The sequence below is a fragment of the Pseudophryne corroboree genome, chromosome 4, assembly GCF_028390025.1.
Source record: "Pseudophryne corroboree isolate aPseCor3 chromosome 4, aPseCor3.hap2, whole genome shotgun sequence".
Classification (NCBI taxonomy): domain Eukaryota; kingdom Metazoa; phylum Chordata; class Amphibia; order Anura; family Myobatrachidae; genus Pseudophryne; species Pseudophryne corroboree.
In genome coordinates, this window is record NC_086447.1 from 934657260 (window position 1) to 934681065 (window position 23806).

A 23806-nucleotide genomic window follows, 5' to 3' on the forward strand; every position below is an offset into this window, starting at 1 on the left:
TACAACACGTACGGCACGATGATACATGACCCCCCCAAACATGGATTCATACACACATGCTTCTGCTATCTCACTAGGTCATACCCTCTTCACACCTTCTCCTCTCTCCTCCCTTACCCAACCATTGAAATGTATTAACCCCTGACATATATTTTTCTCTTTTTGAAATGTTTTAGGAAGTGGCAGTTATTGGTGACTGCCAAAGGGTGGACTGTCAAAGTCAAAAATATTACATAGAGAGACCATATAAACTGCACACATATAAGTCGCTATACTTGCAAATATGCGCAGCGAGCACAGCAATATATGGAAACACACGCATTTGCTCGGACATGGCACAGAGATGGATTCGGCACTTGTTTCATACAGTACATGGTTATAATAATGAACAGCACCAGACACCAAGGAGATTTAGAATTGGCTAATGAATTAATGTCATGGATGTGTATCATTCGAACCGAACCAGATAAACACATCATGTTTGGTATTGAAGCAAGCAGAATCAGGTGTGGGTTAGTTTGAGGCCTGTTGTGTTGTTGGGGGACATTGCAGCGGATAGATATGATTATATGTATAAAAGCGAAGATCATATTGTTAGAATAATGGATGCTCAAAACAACCTTTTACTAAGTTTTCAGGGCTGAACCTGATTAGCATATACAAAGAGAATGGTGACTCAATACAAAGGAGAAAGAAAGACCCCTCCCCCAGGTACTGGTCAAACAGGAAGGTAGTGGTCAGGTGTGGCCTCAGAGAACAGATGTAATGTAGCTACACTCACAGACACACACACAGCTACCTGGCACCAAGCAGCATGGCGGCTGAATCCCCAGGACATCTCCCAAACTAAAGGCTAAGTATTGAACTTCACATGGCTAGATAAGGAAACAGACGGATTGCTTTCTGGTTTAAATAGGATATTGTAACTTGGTTGTGTGATTGTTGGGTGTTTGTGGATACTCTGTGAAGTCTGTGATAAATTGGAACAGTATACAATCTGTAGCATAATATTTGTGGTATTTGTTTGCCAATGGAGATTTAAAATAGATTGTGCTGGTTAGTTATAATATATATCCTGTTAATCATAAATACCACCATGCAGTTACGTTTGTGTTAATTACATTGTGATCTGGTCTTGTGATGAATATGCTCTGGTTATTGAGATACTGAAGTTGTTTGGGATGTGAAATTATGAGATGGTTCTAGGAAGTTGGATTACATTGTGAAAGGTGTTTTAGATGGTTTGGAATTGTAAAATCAGAACATATGCATTGTTTTGAGGCTTGGACATTTTGGAAGAAAATGGAGTCTTGTGTTTTCTGCTATGTGATTGTGGTTTAGTATAGAGTGCCATGTGTTTGGACCTGCAAATCTAAAATGGCTGCTGCTGGATGTCTTCCCCTCCCCCTTTCAGCCATGTGGTGTGGTCTTTGGAATCAAGTGGAGGTTTCTCAAAATGGAGTCTAGCTTCCATCCCATGCTGTATTCAGCATTGACTAACTGCGCAGCGATTGTCTCTCACATGTGTAGTTTTATCTGCAACCATGTTGTCTCTTATTTAATGTTATCATGAGCCATTTCTCTCTATCTCTCTCTTCTTCTCTTCCCCTTCCATTTTCCCATAAATAGTAATTGTATTGTATTGTATTTCTTGTGTAGTTATCTGGTTAGGAAGTCTTTGTTATATTGTAGTGTATCATTTGTACTGTTATCCCCTTTTACAAGTATATTAGATATAATACAGTTAATAGGCCTTGGAACCTAAACCAGCATCTGTGTATTTTCTATAGTGATAAGTGTTCATTTGAGCGTCGGTGACGCTCATGCAGCTTTGTAGATGGTCAGGTTACACAAGGTTGCACTTACACCCTGTACTCACATTAAGGTATTCAGTGTATTTCATTGGTATAAGGTTTTAACATAAAGGTATAGTGTTGTAAGCGTCTGCATCGCTGGTGACCTCCTCGTGGTCTCGAGCGTATGCTACGCTACAGCGAATCATTCCCCTAGACATAACCAATAACGTGTCCTGTGATCACTGGGCCGTGAGCGAACGTGACGCTTGAGCGTCTCGCCTACGGCTGAGCGATCGCTACGCAGATAGCGTACCATTACGGTACTTCTTGAGCAAACAGCGTACAGTGTTCTTAGCTTCATAAAGGGTTGTTTATACGACAAGGAATTTAGCATTGTCAATGTGAACCCACACCAACCAAGCCAGTCACTGGTGTGAACCCACACCAGCCACGCCAGTCACTGATGTGAACCCACACCAGCCACGCCAGACACTGATGTGAACCCACCCAAGCCACACCAGTCACTGATGTGAAACCACACAAGCCATGCCAGTCACTAATGTGAAACCACACAAGCCACGCCAGACACTGATGTGAACCCACACCAACCAAGCCAGTCACTGATGTGAACCCACACCAGCCACGCCAGTCACTGATGTGAACCCACACAAGCCACGCCATTCACTGATGTGAAACCACACAAGCCATGCCAGTCACTGATGTGAAACCACACAAGCCATGCCAGTCACTGATGTGAAACCACACAAGCCACGCCATTCACTGATGTAAAACCACACAAGCCACACCAGTCACTGATGTGAAACCACACAAGCCATGCCAGTCACTGATGTGAAACCGCACAAGCAATGCCGGTCACTGATGAGAAACCACAAAAGCCACGCCAGTCACTGATGTGAACCCACCCCAACCACGCCAGTCACTGATGTGAAACCACCCCAACCACGCCAGTCACTAATGTGAAGCCACCCCAACCACGCCAGTCACTGATGTAAAGCCACCCCAACCACGCCAGTCACTGATGTGAAACCACACAAGCCATGCCAGTCACTGATGTGAAACCACACAAGCCATGTTAGTCACTGATGTGAACCCACTGATGTGAACCCACATAAGCCACACCAGTCACTGATGTGAACCCACACCAACCAAGCCAGTCACTGATGTGAACCCATACTAGCCACTGATGTGAAGCCACCCCAACCACGCCAGTCACTGATGTGAAGCCACGCTGGCCTCGCCAGTTACTTATGTGGAACCACACCAGCCTTGCCAGTCACTGATGTGAAGCCACGCCAGTTACTTATGTTGAACTACAGGCAATGATTTGGAATAGTGATTATATTAGTAAATCTGCTCGTAAAAAAAATTCTCCATGGATTCTAACCAATTGAAGCACTTGCTACGGGTGCCATGGTTGCCCGTACGCCCCTGCCGACAAATGGAAAACTTGGACACAGATTACCTGAAGTTTCATCAGACCATAAAATCCTCCACACACTTTTTTAGGTCAGAGATAAGAGCTAGAGATGGACGTTCTCCATGTCCTGTGAATGTCGGTCCTTCAAGAGTTTTAGTTCCCAGTAAATACGCATTGTGAGATTTTGTTTGGAAAAAAGTGGACTGTCTTCCGTGTCTTGGGAAACTAGATATATTGGCGCCCTATACTAACCTAATGAAGATGGTAACTGTCCCATAGTGTAGTTGCGGAAAGACCAGCACAGATGCCATTATAACCCGACATAAAGCAAAGTCATAAGACAGAAGCAACTGGCTGGGAACCAAGAGCCTAGAACACCTCCTCATAATGAGCCAACAAACAGATATTCAGCTCATATTCTGTAAAAGCGTGTAAGCAGATTAACAGCTCACCTTCCTAACCTTCCCACCACTGGATGCAGAGTAATTACATTAACAAGTAATGCCAGATTTACATCTGAAATCTGTGTCAGGGGAAGTAGAAAGCTTTACTCACTAGTTACAGAGCATTATTCCTATAACATCTGATACTATTTATCAATCTATACACTTATTAAACAGGATTTGCTTTCCCAGTAGCATCCTCTCTCTCTCTCCCCCCCCCCCTCTCTCTCTCCCCCCCCTCTCTCTCTCTCCCCCTCTTTCTCTCTCTCTCCCCCTCTTTCTCTCTCCCCCTCTCCCTCTCTCCGTTTTGCTATAGTATCACCAATAAAGTTCTGTTCTGGTTTTAGGTTGTGTAATTAACTCTGTAGTCCTACTACTATACTGGAGATAGGTTTTAGCACAATAGCTGACCAACTCCTCTGTAGGTATCAGCTGCTATATACTATCTCCTGTATAGTGACGAAATTCAGAAGTATTTATCAAACATGTATTTTTTGAAGTGTGTCCAGGTAGTGGAATCATTGTAGAATTCTTCCAGAATGTAGGCAGATATATTCCATCTATTGGGCTAACCCACACAAACAAGATTTTTTGGTCCGGGATGAGAAATTTAAATGATTTTCCAAAAGTGCCAAGTTCCCATAAAAATTGGCTTTTCTGCCCCCAACTGCAAAGCAGTGTTCCCTTACAGGGGGAATTGATGTTAATGTGTGCTCTTGAGGTGTCCATAAAGAAATGTCTACCTGTGCTCCTACCGAGGTGCAATTTGCACCAACCGGACATTCTGAATTACGTAATTATTTTGTACATAAGAATGCTCTTTACCAGGTAAAAACATTTCAGCACAAAAATGTGACACTTGAATTAAAGACAGTCCAAATAGTTTTCTACAGGCTTGCTTTGTTTATGGCGTGTACAGTACCTGGTTAGGCTGAGCAACATTTCAGGAGAAAAATAAACAATGTGTAAGGAGGAACCCCGACAACTCCAAAGCTGGGCCTTCAAAGACCTCCCGGAACTCAAAGCTCTGTGGCAGCAGTCCAACCCATGCTGGATCAGGAATTACTGTTCATTTTAGTCCCAGGACCACTATAGAAGCATTAGGTAGCTTTAGGGGCAAGTTCAACTTAAGCAGAGCTGATTCATGTTGTCCAGACATGGAGCACAGAGATGGCAAACAGGTGCCAGCCACTGTATCCAACGTGCTCTTACCCAAGGCAGTGTTGGTCAAATTGATGAAAATCTGAAGACGTTGGAAATGGCCAGAAGGCTCCTTGATTTGCCAAAGAGGAAAATTATCAAAGAACTTTCTCTGACCACCATGTGAAGGAGCAAACATTGACTCATAAGACACACCTACCATGTTTAGCAGAGTAGAACTCTGAGATTCTAACCAAACAAGGACTCCTCCACTGGCCTGGTAAGCTTTGTGGTGAGGAGCTAGCTAAAAGGGATGCTCCTCTGATTAGTATAGCCCAGAAACCAAAGAAGCTCATGGGACTAGTGCAAGATAAGCTGCTAGAGGTAGGTCAAACAGATTGGTAGGACCGATACAGTAGCATGAGTAGATAAAACCCTTTGTTGCGCTCATATACAATTAACTATACAATGTGCACCTATTACCATGCAGTAAACCTTTAAAGTTCATCAGTCCCAGAGATGTAATCCGTAGTAATGTTGTCCGTTATGATCCTCGTGTAAAATAAAAGGGGATATACATAACAGGAAAAAAATTGTCAGTCTATACAATTAAATTTATACAGCAGATAGCGTCGTCCCGTAATGGAAGTTGCTATCCGCTGTTAGACAGAAACATTTTTTCCTGTTATGTATATCCCCTTTTATTTTACATGAGGATCATAACGGACAACATTACTACGGATTACATCTCTGGGACTGATGAACTTTAAAGGTTTACTGCATGGTAATAGGTGCACATTGTATAGTTAATTGTATATGAGCGCAACAAAGGGTTTTATCTACTCTTGCTGTCTGTTATAAACTTCCTAATGTGTATGGTGATGCATTTGTGATGTTATCTGTTGTAGCTGCTCTGTAGGGCGCAGGGGGTTATTCTGTGGTAGGACCAGTGTGAGACCTAGTTACTGTTTTTGGCGCTGATTGTGATGCTCATCCGTCATAGTATTCACCATACTGCCTGAGTCAGACCACACACAAAGTTATATACCAGCTCGGCCATGCTAGCCGTCTAATGTCACCTGCTGGAGATAGTAGGTGGTTGTGCCCCTGCCTTAAGTTACACACACATGCTAAGATAACGGGATGTGGCCCACTAATCACCATTATGGACAAGAAGGGGTTGAGTTGATGAGTTGGGAGAGGATGGGGGTGTTTCCTCATCCAGCACCCTCTCCAAACACCCTGGAATCCTTGTGAGTGAAAATGAAAGCGTATTTCTAAAAGGTTTATATAATATAAAGAGATGCTCACCTGGTGGTCCAATGAAGAGTAGGAGGAGCACTGCATTTGGGTGGGGCCAAAGGTGTTAGACACCCATGCAGTCCTGGAGGCTCGCCCAAGCACTCTGGAAGGAGCATTTCATCCCAGCAGCCCAGTTTAGTGGGCTCTACATGCTGGCACCAATGGGCGGTTTTCCTGGGTTCTGATTACAGAGCTCCTGAAGCCAAATATACTGATCTACAGATTAATCATCCCCCTACCCCTGACCCAGACAACCACTGCGAAGATGAACCCTCTGGTATCTTACTGGACTGGTGCATAAAAGCCCTCCTAGCCCCCATACTTGTGTACAGAAAAGAACCTAGCCCCCCTACTTGTGCACAGAACAGAACCGGCCCATACTTGTGTACAGAATAGAGCCTAGCCCCCATACTTATGTACAGAATAGAATCTAGCCCCCATGCTTGTGTACAGAATAGAGCCTAGCCCCCATACTTGTGTACAGAATAGAGCCTAGCCCCCATACTTGTGTACAGAATAGAGCCTAGCCCCTACACTTGTGTACAGAATAGAATCTAGCCTCCATACTTGTGTACAGAATAGAGCCTAGCCCCCATACTTGTATACAGAATAGAATCTAGCCCCCATACTTGTGTACAGAATAGAGCCTAGCCCCCATACTTGTGTACAGAATAGAGCCTAGCCCCCACACTTGTGTACAGATAGAATCTAGCCTCCATACTTGTGTACAGAATAGAGCCTAGCCCCCATACTTGTGTACAGAATAGAATCTAGTCCCCATACTTGTGTACAGAATAGAATCTAGCCCCCATACTTGTGTACAGAATAGAGCCTAGCCCCCATACTTGTGTACAGAATAGAATCTAGCCCCCATACTTGTGTACAGAATAGAGTCTAGCACCCATACTTGTGTACAGAATAGAGCCTAGCCCCTACACTTGTGTACAGAATAGAATCTAGCCTCCATACTTGTGTACAGAATAGAGCCTAGCCCCCATACTTGTGTACAGAATAGAATCTAGCCCCCATACTTGTGTACAGAATATAATCTAGCCGCCATACTTGTGTACAGAATAGAGCCTAGCCCCCATACTTGTGTACAGAATAGAGCCTAGCCCCCATACTTGTGTACAGAATAGAGCCTAGCCCCCATACATTTGTACAGAATAGAGCCTAGCCCCCATACTTGTGTACAGATTAGAATCTAGCCCCGTATTTGTGTACAGAATAGAAACTAGCTTCCATACTTGTGTACAGAATAGAATCTAGCCCCCATACTTGTGTACAGAATAGAATCTAGCCCCCATACTTGTGTACAGAATAGAATCTAGCCCCCATACTTGTGTACAGAATAGAGCCTAGCCCCCATACTTGTGTACAGAATAGAGCCTAGCCCCCATACTTGTGTACAGAAAAGAGCCTAGCCCCCATACTTGTGTACAGAATAGAGCCAAGCCCCATACTTGTGTACAGAATAGAATCTAGCCCCCATACTTGTGTACAGAATAGAAACTAGCTTTCATACTTGTGTACAGAATAAAATCTAGCCCCCATACTTGTGTACAGAATAGAAACTAGCTTTCATACTTGTGTACAGAATAGAGCCTAGCCCCCATACTTGTGTACAGAATAGAGCCTAGCCCCCATACTTGTGTACAGAATAGAAACTAGCTTTCATACTTGTGTACAGAATAGAGCCTAGCCCCCATACTTGTGTACAGAATAGAGCCTAGCCCCCATACTTGTGTACAGAATAGAATCTAGCCTCCATACTTGTGTACAGAATAGAGCCTAGCCCCCATACTTGTGTACAGAATAGAATCTAGCCCCCATACTTATGTACAGAATAGAGCCTAGCCCCCATACTTGTGTACAGAATAGAGCCTAGCCCCCATACTTGTGTACAGAATAGAGCCTAACCCCCATACTTGTGTACAGAATAGAGCCTATCCCCCATACTTGTGTACAGAATAGAGCCTATCCCCCATACTAGTGTACAGAATAGAATCTAGCCACCATACTTGTGTACAGAATAAAGCCTAGCCCCCATACTTGTGTACAGAATAGAGCCTAGCCCCCATACTTGTGTACAGAATAGAGCCTAGCCCCCATACTTGTGTACAGAATAGAGCCTAGCCCCCATACTTGTGTACAGAATAGAGCCTAGCCCCCATACTTGTGTACAGAATAGAATCTAGCCCCCATACTTGTGTACAGAATAGAGCCTAGCCCCCATACTTGTGTACAGAATAGAGCCTATCCCCCATACTTGTGTACAGAATAGAGCCTACCCCCCATACTAGTGTACAGAATAGAATCTAGCCCCCATACTTGTGTACAGAATAGAGCCTAGCCCCCATACTTGTGTACAGAATAGAGCCTAGCCCCCATACTTGTGTACAGAATAGAATCTAGCCCCCATACTTGTGTACAGAATAGAGCCTAGCCCCCATACTTGTGTACAGAATAGATCCTAGCCCCCATACTTGTGTACAGAATAGAGCCTAGCCCCCATACTTGTGTACAGAATAGAGCCTAGCCCCCATACTTGTGTACAGAATAGAGCCTAGCCCCCATACTTGTGTACAGAATAGAGCCTAGCCCCCATACTTGTGTACAGAATAGAGCCTAGCCCCCATACTTGTGTACAGAATAGAGCCTAGCCCCCATACTTGTGTACAGAATAGAGCCTAGCCCCCATACTTGTGTACAGAATAGAGCCTAGCCCCCATACTTGTGTACAGAATAGAGCCTAGCCCCCATACTTGTGTACAGAATAGATCCTAGCCCCCATACTTGTGTACAGAATAGAGCCTAGCCCCCATACTTGTGTACAGAATAGAGCCAAGCCCCCATACTTGTGTACAGAATAGAATCTAGCCCCCATACTTGTGTACAGAATAGAGCCTAGCCCCCATACTTGTGTACAGAATAGAGCCTATCCCCCATACTTGAGTACAGAATAGAGCCTATCCCCCATACTAGTGTACAGAATAGAATCTAGCCCCCATACTTGTGTACAGAATAGAGCCTAGCCCCCATACTTGTGTACAGAATAGAGCCTATCCCCCATACTTGTGTACAGAATAGAGCCTATCCCCCATACTAGTGTACAGAATAGAATCTAGCCCCCATACTTGTGTACAGAATAGAGCCTAGCCCCCATACTTGTGTACAGAGTAGAGCCTAGCCCCCATATTTGTGTACAGAATAGAGCCTATCCCCCATACTAGTGTACAGAATAGAGCCTAGCCCCCATATTTGTGTACAGAATAGAGCCTAGCCCCCATACTTGTGTACAGAATAGAGCCTAGCCCCCATATTTGTGTACAGAATAGAGCCTAGCCCCCATACTTGTGTACAGAATAGAGCCTAGCCCCCATACTTGTGTACAGAATAGATCCTAGCCCCCATACTTGTGTACAGAATAGAGCCTAGCCCCCATACTTGTGTACAGAATAGATCCTAGCCCCCATACTTTTGTACAGAATAGATCCTAGCCACCCTACTTGTGTACAGAATAGAGCCTAGCCCCCATACTTGTGTACAGAATAGAGCCTATCCCCCATACTAGTGTACAGAATAGAATCTAGCCCCCATACTTGTGTACAGAATAGAGCCTAGCCCCCATACTTGTGTACAGAGTAGAGCCTAGCCCCCATATTTGTGTACAGAATAGAGCCTATCCCCCATACTAGTGTACAGAATAGAGCCTAGCCCCCATATTTGTGTACAGAATAGAGCCTAGCCCCCATACTTGTGTACAGAATAGAGCCTAGCCCCCATATTTGTGTACAGAATAGAGCCTAGCCCCCATACTTGTGTACAGAATAGAGCCTAGCCCCCATACTTGTGTACAGAATAGATCCTAGCCCCCATACTTGTGTACAGAATAGAGCCTAGCCCCCATACTTGTGTACAGAATAGATCCTAGCCCCCATACTTTTGTACAGAATAGATCCTAGCCACCCTACTTGTGTACAGAATAGAGCCTAGCCCCCATACTTGTGTACAGAATAGAGCCTAGCCCCCATACTTGTGTACAGAATAGAGCCTAGCCCCCATACTTGTGTACAGAATAGAATCTAGCCCCCATATGGGTGTACAGAATAGAGCCTAGCCCCCATACTTGTGTATAGAATAGAGCCTAGCCCCCATACTTGTGTACAGAATAGAGCCTAGCACCCATACTTGTGTACAGAATAGAGCCTAGCCCCCATACTTGTGTACAGAATAGAATCTAGCCCCCATACTTGTGTACAGAATAGAATCTAGCCCCCATACTTGTGTACAGAATAGAAGCTAGCCTCCATACTTGTGTACAGAATAGAAGCTAGCCTCCATACTTGTGTACAGAATATAAGATAGCCCCCATACTTGTGTACAGAATAGAATCTAGCCCCCATACTTGTGTACAGAATAGAATCTAGCCTCCATACTTGTGTACAGAATAGAGCCTAGCCCCCATACTTGTGTACAGAATAGAATCTAGCCCCCATACTTGTGTACAGAATATAATCTAGCCGCCATACTCGTGTACAGAATAGAGCCTAGCCCCCATACTTGTGTACAGAAGAGAGCCTAGCCCCCATACTTGTGTACAGAATAGAGCCTAGCCCCCATACTTTTGTACTGAATAGAGCCTAGCCCCCATACTTGTGTACAGATTAGAATCTAGCCCCGTACTTGTGTACAGAATAGAAACTTGCTTCCATACTTGTGTACAGAATAGAATCTAGCCCCCATACTTGTGTACAGAATAGAATCTAGCCCCCATACTTGTGTACAGAATAGAGCCTAGCCCCCATACTTGTGTACAGAATAGAGCCTAGCCCCCATACTTGTGCACAGAATAGAGCCTAGCCCCCATACTTGTGTACAGAATAGAGCCTAGCCCCCATAATTGTGTACAGAATAGAGCCTAGCCCTCATACTTGTGCACAGAATAGAGCCTAGCCCCCATACTTGTGTACAGAAAAGAGCCTAGCCCCCATACTTGTGTACAGAATAGAATCTAGCCCCCATACTTGTGTACAGAATAGAAACTAGCTTTCATACTTGTGTACAGAATAGAATCTAGCCCCCATACTTGTGTACAGAATAGAGCCTAGCCCCCATACTTGTGTACAGAATAGGGCCTAGCCCCCATACTTGTGTACAGAATAGAATCTAGCCCCATACTTGTGTACAGAATAGAGCCTAGCCCCCATACTTGTGTACAGAATAGAGCCTAGCCCCCATACTTGTGTACAGAATAGAGCCTATCCCCCATACTTGTGTACAGAATAGAGCCTATTCCCCATACTTGTGTACAGAATAGAATCTAGCCCCCATACTTGTGTACAGAATAGAGCCTAGCCCCCATACTTGTGTACAGAATAGAGCCTAGCCCCCATACTTGTGTACAGAATAGATCCTAGCCCCCATACTTTTGTACAGAATAGATCCTAGCCCCCCTACTTGTGTACAGAATAGAGCCTAGCCCCCATACTTGTGTACAGAATAGAGCCTAGCCCCCATAATTGTGTACAGAATAGAGCCTAGCCCTCATACTTGTGCACAGAATAGAGCCTAGCCCCCATACTTGTGTACAGAAAGGAGCCTAGCCCCCATACTTGTGTACAGAATAGAATCTAGCCCCCATACTTGTGTACAGAATAGAAACTAGCTTTCATACTTGTGTACAGAATAGAATCTAGCCCCCATACTTGTGTACAGAATAGAAACTAGCTTTCATACTTGTGTACAGAATAGAGCCTAGCCCCCATACTTGTGTACAGAATAGAGCCTAGCCCCCACACTTGTGTACAGAATAGAATCTAGCCTCCATACTTGTGTACAGAATAATAATAATAATAATAATAATAATTTTATTTATATAGCGCTCTTTCTCCAATAGGACTCAAGGCGCTTAACAGATATATAGCATGATATAATACAGAAAATAATGAAGTACATTTTCATAAAATACAGAAGCATGTAGATACTAAAGGGACATTATGGAAATGCTTGAGTAAACAGGAAAGTCTTGAGTCTACTTTTGAAGGATTCTATAGTTGGGGCCTCTCGCACTGTGCGGGGAAGTGAGTTCCATAGAGTCGGAGCCGCATGACTAAAAGCTCGACCCCCAGATGAATTACGGTAGATTCTAGGTACAGCTAAAAGTCCTTCATCTACAGATCGCAGTAATCGAGTGGGGCAGTATGGGGTCAGAAGCTGTTTCAGGTACCTTGGGCCTTGGTCATGTAATGCTTTGAAACTCAGTAAGCCAATCTTGAAGATGATTCGCCATCTTACAGGCAGCCAGTGAAGGGAGTAGAGGATGGGTGTTATGTGGCTAGAACGGGGCTGGTTGGTTAATAGCCTGGCAGCTGTGTTTTGCACCAGCTGTAAGCGTTGCAATTCTTTTGCTGGTAGACCAAGGTAGAGGGCATTACAGTAGTCTAATCGAGATGATACAAACGCATGTATGACTTTTGGCAGATCATCTGAGGGAATTAAGTGCTTGATTCTGGCTATGTTCCTCAGGTGAAAGAATGAGGATTTGATTGTGGCTGATATCTAATGTTTAAGTGTCAAGCCACCATCCAGGACAACGCCAAGATTCCGCACACGATCACTGGTCTGTAATTCTGAATCCCCGAGTGTAAGTCCAGTTGGTTGGCTATGCTGCAGTCCTGTCCTTTGATGTTGCGGTCGTATTATAAGGACCTCTGTTTTATCCGGGTTCAGTCGTAGCCAGCTGGCGCTCATCCACTCCTGTAGTTCAGCTAGACAGCCATTTAGGGTTGCTATTGGGTTATCAGTGCCCGGAGCAAAGGACAAGTACAATTGTGTATCATCTGCATAGCAGTGGTAGACCAGGCCATGGCGCCTGATTATTTCGCCCAATGGGAGCATGTATACTGCAAAAAGCATGGGGGATAGTATAGAACCTTGTGGGACACCACATGGCAATGGCACTGGTGGTGATGAGTATAATCCAGATGATACTCTCTGTGACCTGCCTGTGAGAAATGATTTGAACCAGTTTAGGACTGTGCCATCCAAACCACAGAAATGTATCAGTCGCTCAATCAGAAGCCCATGGTCCACGGTATCAAATGCTGCCGAGAGATCCAGAAGGATTAATATTGAACAGTCACCTCTGTCTTTTGCCATCAGAAGATCATTTAACACACACACCAGGGCTGTTTCAGTGCTATGTCTTCTCCTGAATCCTGATTGAAATGGATCATAAATATCATGGGTTGTCAGGCGGGTTTCCAGTTGATTTGCCACCACTTTCTCAATAACCTTTCCTAGGAAAGGAAGGTTTGATACCGGTCTGTAGTTGGTCATGCAGTCGGGATCTAAATTAGGTTTTTTAAGAAGCGGTCTAACAATTGCTTCCTTTAGGGGTCCAGGAAAAATGCCTGTCTGCAAAGAGCATTGAACAATTTTTGCAAAGACAGGACCAATTATATCCATACAACCTATTAGAAGCTTTGTTGAGGCTGGGTCCAGACCACAGGTGGTGGGACGCAAAATCCGAGCAATTTCAGCAGTGTCCTTTACATCCACTGGGTCAAAGCTGGTCCATGAAGGCAGGTAGCTTATATTAGCAGGCTTTGTAGTTTGGCACTCCTTTGATGGCACTGTGGAGATTCCAGCCCGGATGGTGGATATTTTATCTGCAAAGAAGTTTGCAAACTCGTTGCATCTTGCCTGGGAAAGGGTCTCATCAGTCTGCAGGCATGCTGGCTTGCAAAGCATCTCCACTGTGCGGAAAAGTTGAGCTGGCCTATTGTTTGCTGCTGTGATCTCATTTGACAGGAACTGTGATTTCTTACGAGTGATTGTCGATTGATATTCTTCGTTATGCTTTATTAGTTTTATTTTGTCATCCACTAGGTTAGTCTTCCTCCATCGTCTTTCCAGTCTACGCCCCCTTTTCTTGAGCTCACTAACACTGTTGTCGAACCATGGAGCTTGACGTTGTGGTTTGCGAGGTCTTATACGCACAGGGGCGATAATATCAATTGCATCCCTATTATAATAACGGACTAGGGAACAGGGATCTTCACAGGCACCCAGTATAGCAGAGAGATCCAGATTTGCTGCAAGAGCCTGGGGAGTCATACCCCTCCTTGGACGATACCTGGTCAACTCCACGGGCAGAGATCTTATTTGAGGGGTTGCAACTGAGAACCAGAGGGAGTAGTGGTCTGACCAGATGACTGGGTTTATTTTTAGGTCAGTGACTTCTAATCCAATCTGAAAGACAAGATCAAGAGTATGACCACTTTTATGTGTGGCAGAGGGAATGACCTGTGTGAAGCCCAGACCATTCATTGTGCACAGGAGGTCTTGGCCAAGGCGTGAGAGCTCATCATCCACCCATGCATTGAAATCCCCGAGGATGAGCCATCTTTGATGTTCCAGAACCAGGCCAGCAACAGTGTCTGCAATTTCTTGTAGAAATATCTTTCCATCTCCAGGTGGACGGTAAATGAGAAGTACTCTGAAACCTAATCCTGTCGAACTCCGGGCAGCAATGCACTCGAATGAGCGAGTAATTTCAATAGGGTGGACCCTAAGTTTAAGTTCTTTTTTGAAGCAGATAGCCACCCCGCCACCCCTGCGGTCCAGTCTTGGGTTGTGGATGACCGAGTAGTTTGTTGGTACTGCAGCCTCCAATATAGGTGCTGCATTTTCATCTAGCCAGGTCTCTGTAATACAGGCTAGATCTGCAGATTCAATAAGGTCAGCAATTGTTGCAGTCTTGTTTCTTATAGATCTGGCATTACAAAGAACTGACCTGATTGGGCATACCAGAGGGCCTTCAGTTTTCTTTATGTTAATTGCAGGAGCTCTGGGTATGGGGGTCACAAAGCAAGAGTTGACCGTTTTGTCCTTCCAAACATAGGGCCGTCTTTTGGGTATCACTTCTATTCTGCAGAATAGAATCTAGCCCCCATACTTGTGTACAGAATAGAGCCTAGCCCCCATACTTGTGTACAGAATAGAGCCTAGCCCCCATACTTGTGTACAGAATAGAGCCTATCCCCCATACTTGTGTACAGAATAGAATCTAGCCCCCATACTTGTGTACAGAATAGAGCCTAGCCCCCATACTTGTGTACAGAATAGAGCCTAGCCCCCATACTTGTGTACAGAATAGATCCTAGCCCCCATACTTTTGCACAGAATAGATCCTAGCCCCCCTACTTGTGTACAGAATAGAGCCTAGCCCCCATACTTGTGTACAGAATAGATCCTAGCCCCCATACTTGTGTACAGAATAGAGCCTAGCCCCCATACTTGTGTACAGAATAGAGCCTAGCCCCCATACTTGTGTACAGAATAGAGCCTAGCCCCCATACTTGTGTACAGAATAGAGCCTAGCCCCCATACTTGTGTACAGAATAGAGCCTAGCCCCCATACTTGTGTACAAAATAGAATCTAGCCCCCATACTTGTGTACAGAATAGAGCCTAGCCCCCATACTTGTGTACAGAATAGAGCCTAGCCCCCATACTTGTGTACAGAATAGATCCTAGCCCCCATACTTGTGTACAGAATAGAATCTAGCCCCCATACTTGTGTACAGAATAGATCCTAGCCCCCATACTTTTGTACAGAGTAGATCCTAGCCCCCCTACTTGTGTACAGAATAGAGCCTAGCCCCCATACTTGTGTACAGAATAGAGCCTAGCCCCCATACTTGTGTACAGAATAGAATCTAGCCCCCATACTTGTGTACAGAATAGAATCTAGCCCCCATACTTGTGTACAGAATAGAGCCTAGCCCCCATACTTGTGTACAGAATAGAGCCTAGCCCCCATACTTGTGTACAGAATAGAATCTAGCCCCCATACTTGTGTACAGAATAGAGCCTAGCCCCCATACTTGTGTACAGAACAGAGCCTAGCCCCCATACTTGTGTACAGAACAGAGCCTAGCCCCCATACTTGTGTACAGAATAGAGCCTAGCCCCCATACTTGTGTACAGAATAGAGCCTATCCCCATACTTGTGTACAGAATAGAGCCTAGCCCCCATACTTGTGTACAGAATAGAGCCTAGCCCCCATACTTGTGTACAGAATAGAGCCTATCCCCCATACTTGTGTACAGAATAGAGCCTAGCCCCCATACTTGTGTACAGAATAGAGCCTAGCCCCCATACTTGTGTACAGAATAGAGCCTAGCCCCCATACTTGTGTACAGAATAGAGCCTAGCCCCCATACTTGTGTACAGAATAGAGCCTAGCCCCCATACTTGTGTACAAAATAGAATCTAGCCCCCATACTTGTGTACAGAATAGAGCCTAGCCCCCATACTTGTGTACAGAATAGAGCCTAGCCCCCATACTTGTGTACAGAATAGATCCTAGCCCCCATACTTGTGTACAGAATAGAATCTAGCCCCCATACTTGTGTACAGAATAGATCCTAGCCCCCATACTTTTGTACAGAGTAGATCCTAGCCCCCCTACTTGTGTACAGAATAGAGCCTAGCCCCCATACTTGTGTACAGAATAGAGCCTAGCCCCCATACTTGTGTACAGAATAGAATCTAGCCCCCATACTTGTGTACAGAATAGAATCTAGCCCCCATACTTGTGTACAGAATAGAGCCTAGCCCCCATACTTGTGTACAGAATAGAGCCTAGCCCCCATACTTGTGTACAGAATAGAATCTAGCCCCCATACTTGTGTACAGAATAGAGCCTAGCCCCCATACTTGTGTACAGAACAGAGCCTAGCCCCCATACTTGTGTACAGAACAGAGCCTAGCCCCCCTACTTGTGTACAGAATAGAGCCTAGCCCCCATACTTGTGTACAGAATAGAGCCTATCCCCATACTTGTGTACAGAATAGAGCCTAGCCCCCATACTTGTGTACAGAATAGAGCCTAGCCCCCATACTTGTGTACAGAATAGAGCCTATCCCCCATACTTGTGTACAGAATAGAGCCTAGCCCCCATACTTGTGTACAGAATAGAGCCTAGCCCCCATACTTGTGTACAGAATAGAGCCTAGCCCCCATACTTGTGTACAGAATAGAGCCTAGCCCCCATACTTGTGTACAGAATAGAGCCTAGCCCCCATACTTGTGTACAGAATAGAGCCTAGCCCCCATACTTGTGTACAGAATAGAGCCTAGCCCCCATACTTGTGTACAGAATAGAGCCTAGCCCCCATACTTGTGTACAGCTTTTTAAACAAAACTGTTCATAACATTGTTTTTTTAATTTTATTTAATATAGTTTAAAAAGTATTTTTTTAACTATTTATGCACATCTGCAGAACGGATTTCCTCTTTTACAAACTGGGGGACGCAGTGGTGTGCATCTGCGCTCAGAGGAACAGATCTTAAAAGACCTTTCTGAGATAAACACTAATGATAATAAGATCCAGCTTGTTTCGGGGCTTTATCTGTCTCTGCGACCAACATACTGTAGAGAAGAGCACATTACACTATAATCCATCCGCTAACATTTATAGGAGTATCATGTACTGTATGTGTACTTTATTAGTTTTTATTTATTAAATGTACTGTTGTTTTTATTACTTACTTTAGTGCTGTGTGACTGTTCTGTGTAACATTCCTCTATATCCTCTCCAGTCTGAGATAACTGATGTTGCTGCCGGTTTACAGGCAATCATTAAGCCTAGTCACTACCTCTAACACTACTGTACATGCACTGGGAAGGCTCCTTGGGTCTGTTAAAGCCCTGAGACGATCTTCGTTACGACGAGACGCTGGTGATGATGTCCGTGGGGTCCACATGTGGTGGAAAAGGCGTCCTCTGATGCTCTGCATTCTAAGTTAAATGTTTCATGAAGTAATGTAACTGCCCGGAACCAAATCAGACAGTTCCAGGCAAATAGACAGAACACCAGGCTATCAGTGACAGACTGGCATCAGTGCAGGCAGGTAGAAGGGTATGCGGGCACACCGCAGAACAGCAGGGCAGAGATCCACATACATCTGCTGTGGTTACAATGCTCAAAATAAGTGAAATGTATATATAAGAGCATTATACGTATCTGTCCAATTCCTTTCATAAAAGCTGACATGTTTAAAAGAAAATGAAAATCCTTCATAGCAGTGCCATGTTTTCTGATCGCACTCAATGGTACCGACAAACACTTTTTTTTTTTTGTGTTTGTAATTTCTCATTTGTATGACTACTTCCAGAAACAGAAAAAAAAAATCAATGAAACAATATCAGAAATGAATAAGATAAGCGTCTGTTTTGCGGCCTATTGCTGGTTGGCACATACCAATAGGGTCTTGTCTGAGTTGAGGCAGTGCCCCTTTCCGCGCTCACCTAGTGACAATACTGTCTCTAAGACGGGATCTCACTGAAAGCGCCCGGCGATGGACTCACTGGGTCCGGAGCCCCTTGCTGCAACTGGAGCGCCTCCGACTATAATCCAGCGAACCCCCCCCCCTCTACTTTACACATCACTGGCACCGTAGATCCTGTGCCACCATTTTAAGGAACCCATAGAAATTAAATTTAGCAAACAGCATCTAACAAACCACTAATGTCAATAAAATAAGCATTTCAGCCTCTTTGTTAGGCAGTAATATTAGATACCTATAAGTGACTACTTACTGAACGGGTAATAGTCCGTGGTGTGATAGATCCTCAGACCGTCTCTGTACAACACGTAGTTTATCCGGTTGGTATTGGGGTAATCAGGTGGCGCCCATGTAAGCAGAACGGTGGTGCTATTCAGGACGTGTCCTCTGGGAGGGCGCTGCTGAGACGGAGCTGTAGAAATAGACTATTTAATAAATACTCAGCGGAAACTCTCATTAGAAAAGTATTGTGAATATTCCTTTATGTGAAACTGTTGAATTTGTTCACAGAAATCCATTTACTACTGTATAGAAAATATGTATATTCTATTAACCACCGGGACTGTTCCCCTCTATGAATTCTGGACTCTTTATTAGGTGATTATAACCCCCAGTCTTCATATCTCCTTATTGGTGGTCACTGAGGGCCTAATTCAGACCTGATTGCAGCAGCAAATGTGTTCTCTAATGGGCAAAACCATGTGCACTGCAGGGGGGGGGGGGGGGGGGGGGGTAACATGTGCAGAGAGAGTTAGATTTGGGTGGGTTATTTTGTTTCTGTGCAGGGTAAATACTGGCTGCTTTATTTCTACACTGTAATTTAGATTTCAGTTTGAACACACCCCACCCAAATCTAAAGGGCCCTACACATTTAAAGACCCGCCGCCGAGCTGCCCGACGGCGGATACGGCCGACAGGCGACCCGGCGGCGGGGGGGCAGTGGCGGGGGGAGTAAAGTTTCTTCACTCCCCCCGTCACCCGGCTCCATTGAAGCGCAGGAAAATATGGACGAGATCGTCCATATTGGCCTGCATGCACAGCAGACGGGGCACCAGCGATGAACGAGCGCGGGGCCGCGCATCGTTCATCGCTGGTGCCTCCACACTGCACGATATGAACGTTATCTCGTTCAATAATGAACGAGATCGTTCATATCTTTGAGGATTATCGGCCAGTGTGTAGGGCCTATTACTCTCTCTGCACATGTTACTTCTGCCCCACCTGTAGTGCAGCATGGTTTTGCCCAATTGCTAACTTTTTGGCAGCTCTGAATAACCCCCAAAGAGCGAGTTCACAGCTCGCAGTTAATACGAAAGACCTTGCTCTGCATGAATGAGCCTGGACGGCCACATTTACACTCATTCTGCTGTTTGACCAGATTGGACGATGAATGTTTTCGTGTTTGGAGTTTGGAGTTGGATGATCACAGGGAACCTCTGAAGCTCCGGCAATCTCAGCATTTATTCACCTTGCTGAAACTTACTTCCAGCATTTGTCTATGTAAACTTAGATTCCTGAATCCGTATCTTGGTGATTGCACTAACATAACAGGGGAAGTTACAGCGGGAATAAAGTGTGCGTGGAATTCTGTGCATCCATCGTTCTCCGGTGCTGTGACGCCTGATTCCTGTGACACAGGCTGGCCTCGCACATGCTGGGCCAGCCAGTTCTTATCAATGTCACCCATTACACAACGTGGAGACGGGAGCACTGACTTTCACTTACTTGAGCTGCATCCATACGGATTCTCCCCGTCCAGGCTGTTAGCACCTTCTACACAGTGTGAACAACTGAAACCTTTCACAAAGCGTCTGCAGAAGCACTGACCAGTGACTGGGTGGCAGCTAGCGTTGACGGCTCCAGCGGTATTACATGTGCATGGCTGACATCTGCAGAAAGAAGAGCAAATACCGTACAGACACAACGTGATTATGTGCACTCAGAAGGGGGCAGGGGATAACATATATTCTATAGGCGTAATCCATCATTCAGCAACTGTAACAAGAGAGCGCAATAATGGAACATACAGTACATTTGTGGAACAATATGTGAAGACATAAAGGGCTCAGTCGGATGTAGCGACATCCGTGTGTGCGCGTTTTGCCAGTCATGCGTCTAATATCGCTAGCAGCCATTCCCTGGCGTACAGCCGGGCATACCAATGTGTCCTTATTAGGGAGACCAATCCTGGGACATTTTTAAAAAAATCTTGGTTATCGGGATTGAAAAATGGTCAATCCCGAGATTCCCGCGATACCCGAGATTAGTTTGTTTCCTGTGTCAACGTCGCCCCTCACCACCCCGCACTGCTCCGTACCACACACATAACTTACCACCATGGTACATGCAGTGGCGTAGCTACCATAGGTGCAGGGGATGCAACTGCTACGGGTCCCAACAGCCAGCAGGGCCCGTAGCTTCCCTGCACCCTGGCACACTGCAGCAAAGTTTAGGTTGCGGAACAGAGACTAGTTTGATGCGCTGCTGACTGTTCTGCTGAGAAGTCTATGGGACGAGGCATGGACGTCCAAGCAGGGCAGGCAGCAGCACATCCAGCTAGTCCCGATCTCCTCTCTATTGTTTATGGGGCCTCGGACGACGTGTGCAGCCACTTGTCCACCTGCAGCTGCTCGTTCACCAGCCCGCCCGCAGCCGCTCATCAACCCACCCACCCGCAGTCACTCGTGCACCCGCCCAGCCGCACGTCCACCGGCCCGCCTGCGGCCGCTTGTCCTCCCACCCAAATAACCACAAACCCGCCGCTTCTGCTGTTCTGTGGAGGGGAAGAGAAGGGATGATTCTGTCCGTTGCGGTCTGGTGCGTGACATGAGGTATGAATGGGGGTTTGTGCGGGGGTGGGAGGTATGTCTGGTGCAGGATGTGGACAGTGTGTGTGACGGCTTTCTGATGAGGGTGCAGGAGAGAGGGGGTGGGGGGCTGATTTGGGGTATTGGCATGCTCTGAACTGGAAGGTAGCGGATAGACTGCAGTGTGCACCCTATGCTGTGCCCTTCTCATATATACAGTGTATATGGGTTGGGTATACCCGTCGAGCGCAAGGAGCCCTTTGCGGGCTCACTGCGCTTGTCACGATGCCAGCTCGACACACCTCCTAGCCTCCATATATATATATATATGTGTGTGTATTTATATATGTATGTATATATTTTATAATATATACATATATATGTATGTATAGCTAACACTTCAGTGTACTCCCTGCCTGGTGCTGCACTCCATTCCCCACTCTGCCACCATCCCTGTCGCGCTTGTGGAATACACAAGGGGCCCTTTCTGAATTTTGCTATAGGGCCCACTATGGTCTAGCTACGCCGCTGGGTACATGGGACAGCGGGTGGGTAACTTCCTCCGGTTTGGTGAGGTTTGTGCGGCAGGTCGCGGGCGGCTGGCTGCACAGGGTGACCTCTGACTTCACATCACGCTACGCAGGGGGAGGAGGCAGGCCAGGCAGTGTCTGAGCCTCCTGAGGACGCTAAACGTTGCACGGCATTAAAAAAAACAAAATACCGCCTGATCCCGAAATCCCTGGGATTGGAGCTTCCAATCCCGGGATTGAATCCCAGACAATTCGTGGCCTAAATCTCGGGATCCCACAGATCGTGATCCCGGGAATGGCCACCCTCGTCTTTATACACGACCATAAGACAAACTACCTCCGTGCGTCTAATTATCCACCTCTCAGTCATCGCACAGGAAGTCCCAATACATTTCCACGTACTTTTACAAGCGCCGGAAACTGCAGCTGTGACTGTATGAACACAATCGGAATGCGTGCGCAGTGCAACTTAGAGGCATACGCAGTAAAAAAAAAAAAAAAAAATCACCCAGCAACATTCGCCATGAACCCAGTGTGCGACTCAGAATGAGGCCCATATAGCGGCGCCAGATATTTCATGGACTGACCCAATTTTCTTCCTAATTTACAAATGTGTCTGGTTCCCAGTGGGTTTACAGAGCAGGAGGGCAGCACTCGGAGCGGACGGTGTCCTCAGGCTGGGGACAAAGTGAGGGGCAAATACCAGGGCGGGCAGCACACACCCCACTGGGGAGCAGTGCAGAGATGATGGGTGTAGTGGGTGTTTGGGTTCCTGTGTGGCCAGTAACGCCGCAGCAGCACCTGACGTGTGATATTGCCATGTACTTTATTGGGGGTCATTCTGCAGCTTCTTGTGGCACATCAGTGATTTTCCTACGAGCAAATTGCGGCAAATCCCTCCATTTGTCCAGATGCCAACACTGACTTACTCCTCTGACTTGTGCTGGGTACACTCTATTGGGTAACTTCTGTGATCCCATAAACGTTCCGATCCGACACAGCGATTATCAGATCTGTGCGCCCCCCGTATACACTGACCCAACTTCTAGCTCAGTGTGTACTTCCTTCAGATCTCATTAACGGGATCGGGAGGTCGGGAGAGAATGTGTAGCACACCGGATCCCGACCTCCCGATTTGACCGTTGCAGGAGCGTTTGGAGCCATTTATCGGCAAATGTTCCTGATTACACACTAACCGATTATTGGCTGAATGGCCGATGATTGGAAAATGTACGCAGCTTTACTGTAAAATATTACACTCAAGAAACACAATGCACCAAGATTAAGCTAGGGAGAATAATAGAAAGTTATTTATTTTCTTTCCTGTCTCTATGGCAAATCTATCTTGCTGCATACTGGCTGCAGCACTCAATGTAGCTGAAACCAGTGGCAACACCCAGTGCAAATTGGGGCACTAAACGCGACAAAGGTGCGCGTCCAAAAAGGGGGTGTGACCTCTCTGTGGACGAGACGTGGTCTCAAGGCACCCCACTAGTGATGCCACTGCCTGAAACTTCACTGCAGGTAACATGTTACCAACCCTCATCGTATAAACACCATTTTACCATTTTAATTAGAGAAGACTGTGTGAATAAGGAACACTTTGGGACTTACCTGTACTTATTACGTATATAAAACTATTTAACTACAATAAAGTATCGGGTTTAGGCTTATGGCAGCAGTTTTTATTTTCTATGTTTCTAAGTCATACATTAGGAAACCCCCCCCCCCCCTGCAGGAACCCTGGAAAGGTTGTGTTTTGGTGAGTGGAAACTGATTGCGCATATTGCTTGCCGTGCTCTGTATGAACTTCAGAAACGTCTTCAGCACAGCCAGGGAGACATAGGGCGAGGGTGCTGCTTTTGCCAATCTCTCCCATAGTCTGGTCTGCACGCTCTGTGTCCATCCGATGGCATGATGTCAGCAGCAGACAAAATTTGAACAAAGGAAAAAATACTCGTATAAGCGCTTAATGGAAAAGAGATGAAA

At 45.7% G+C, this 23806-nt stretch overlaps 1 protein-coding gene across 1 annotated transcript in view; it reads right to left on the minus strand.

Moving 5' to 3' along the window:
• The window catches only part of USH2A (usherin), a 1656840-nt gene that overhangs the window by 1232813 nt on the left and 400221 nt on the right, over positions 1-23806 (minus strand). Inside the window, exons 14-15 of the mRNA XM_063919430.1 lie at positions 20206-20369; positions 18734-18892 (exon numbers count right to left, since the gene is read on the minus strand). Coding sequence (XP_063775500.1) covers positions 18734-18892; positions 20206-20369 — 323 coding nt within the window. The remainder of the gene's footprint in view (positions 1-18733; positions 18893-20205; positions 20370-23806) is intronic.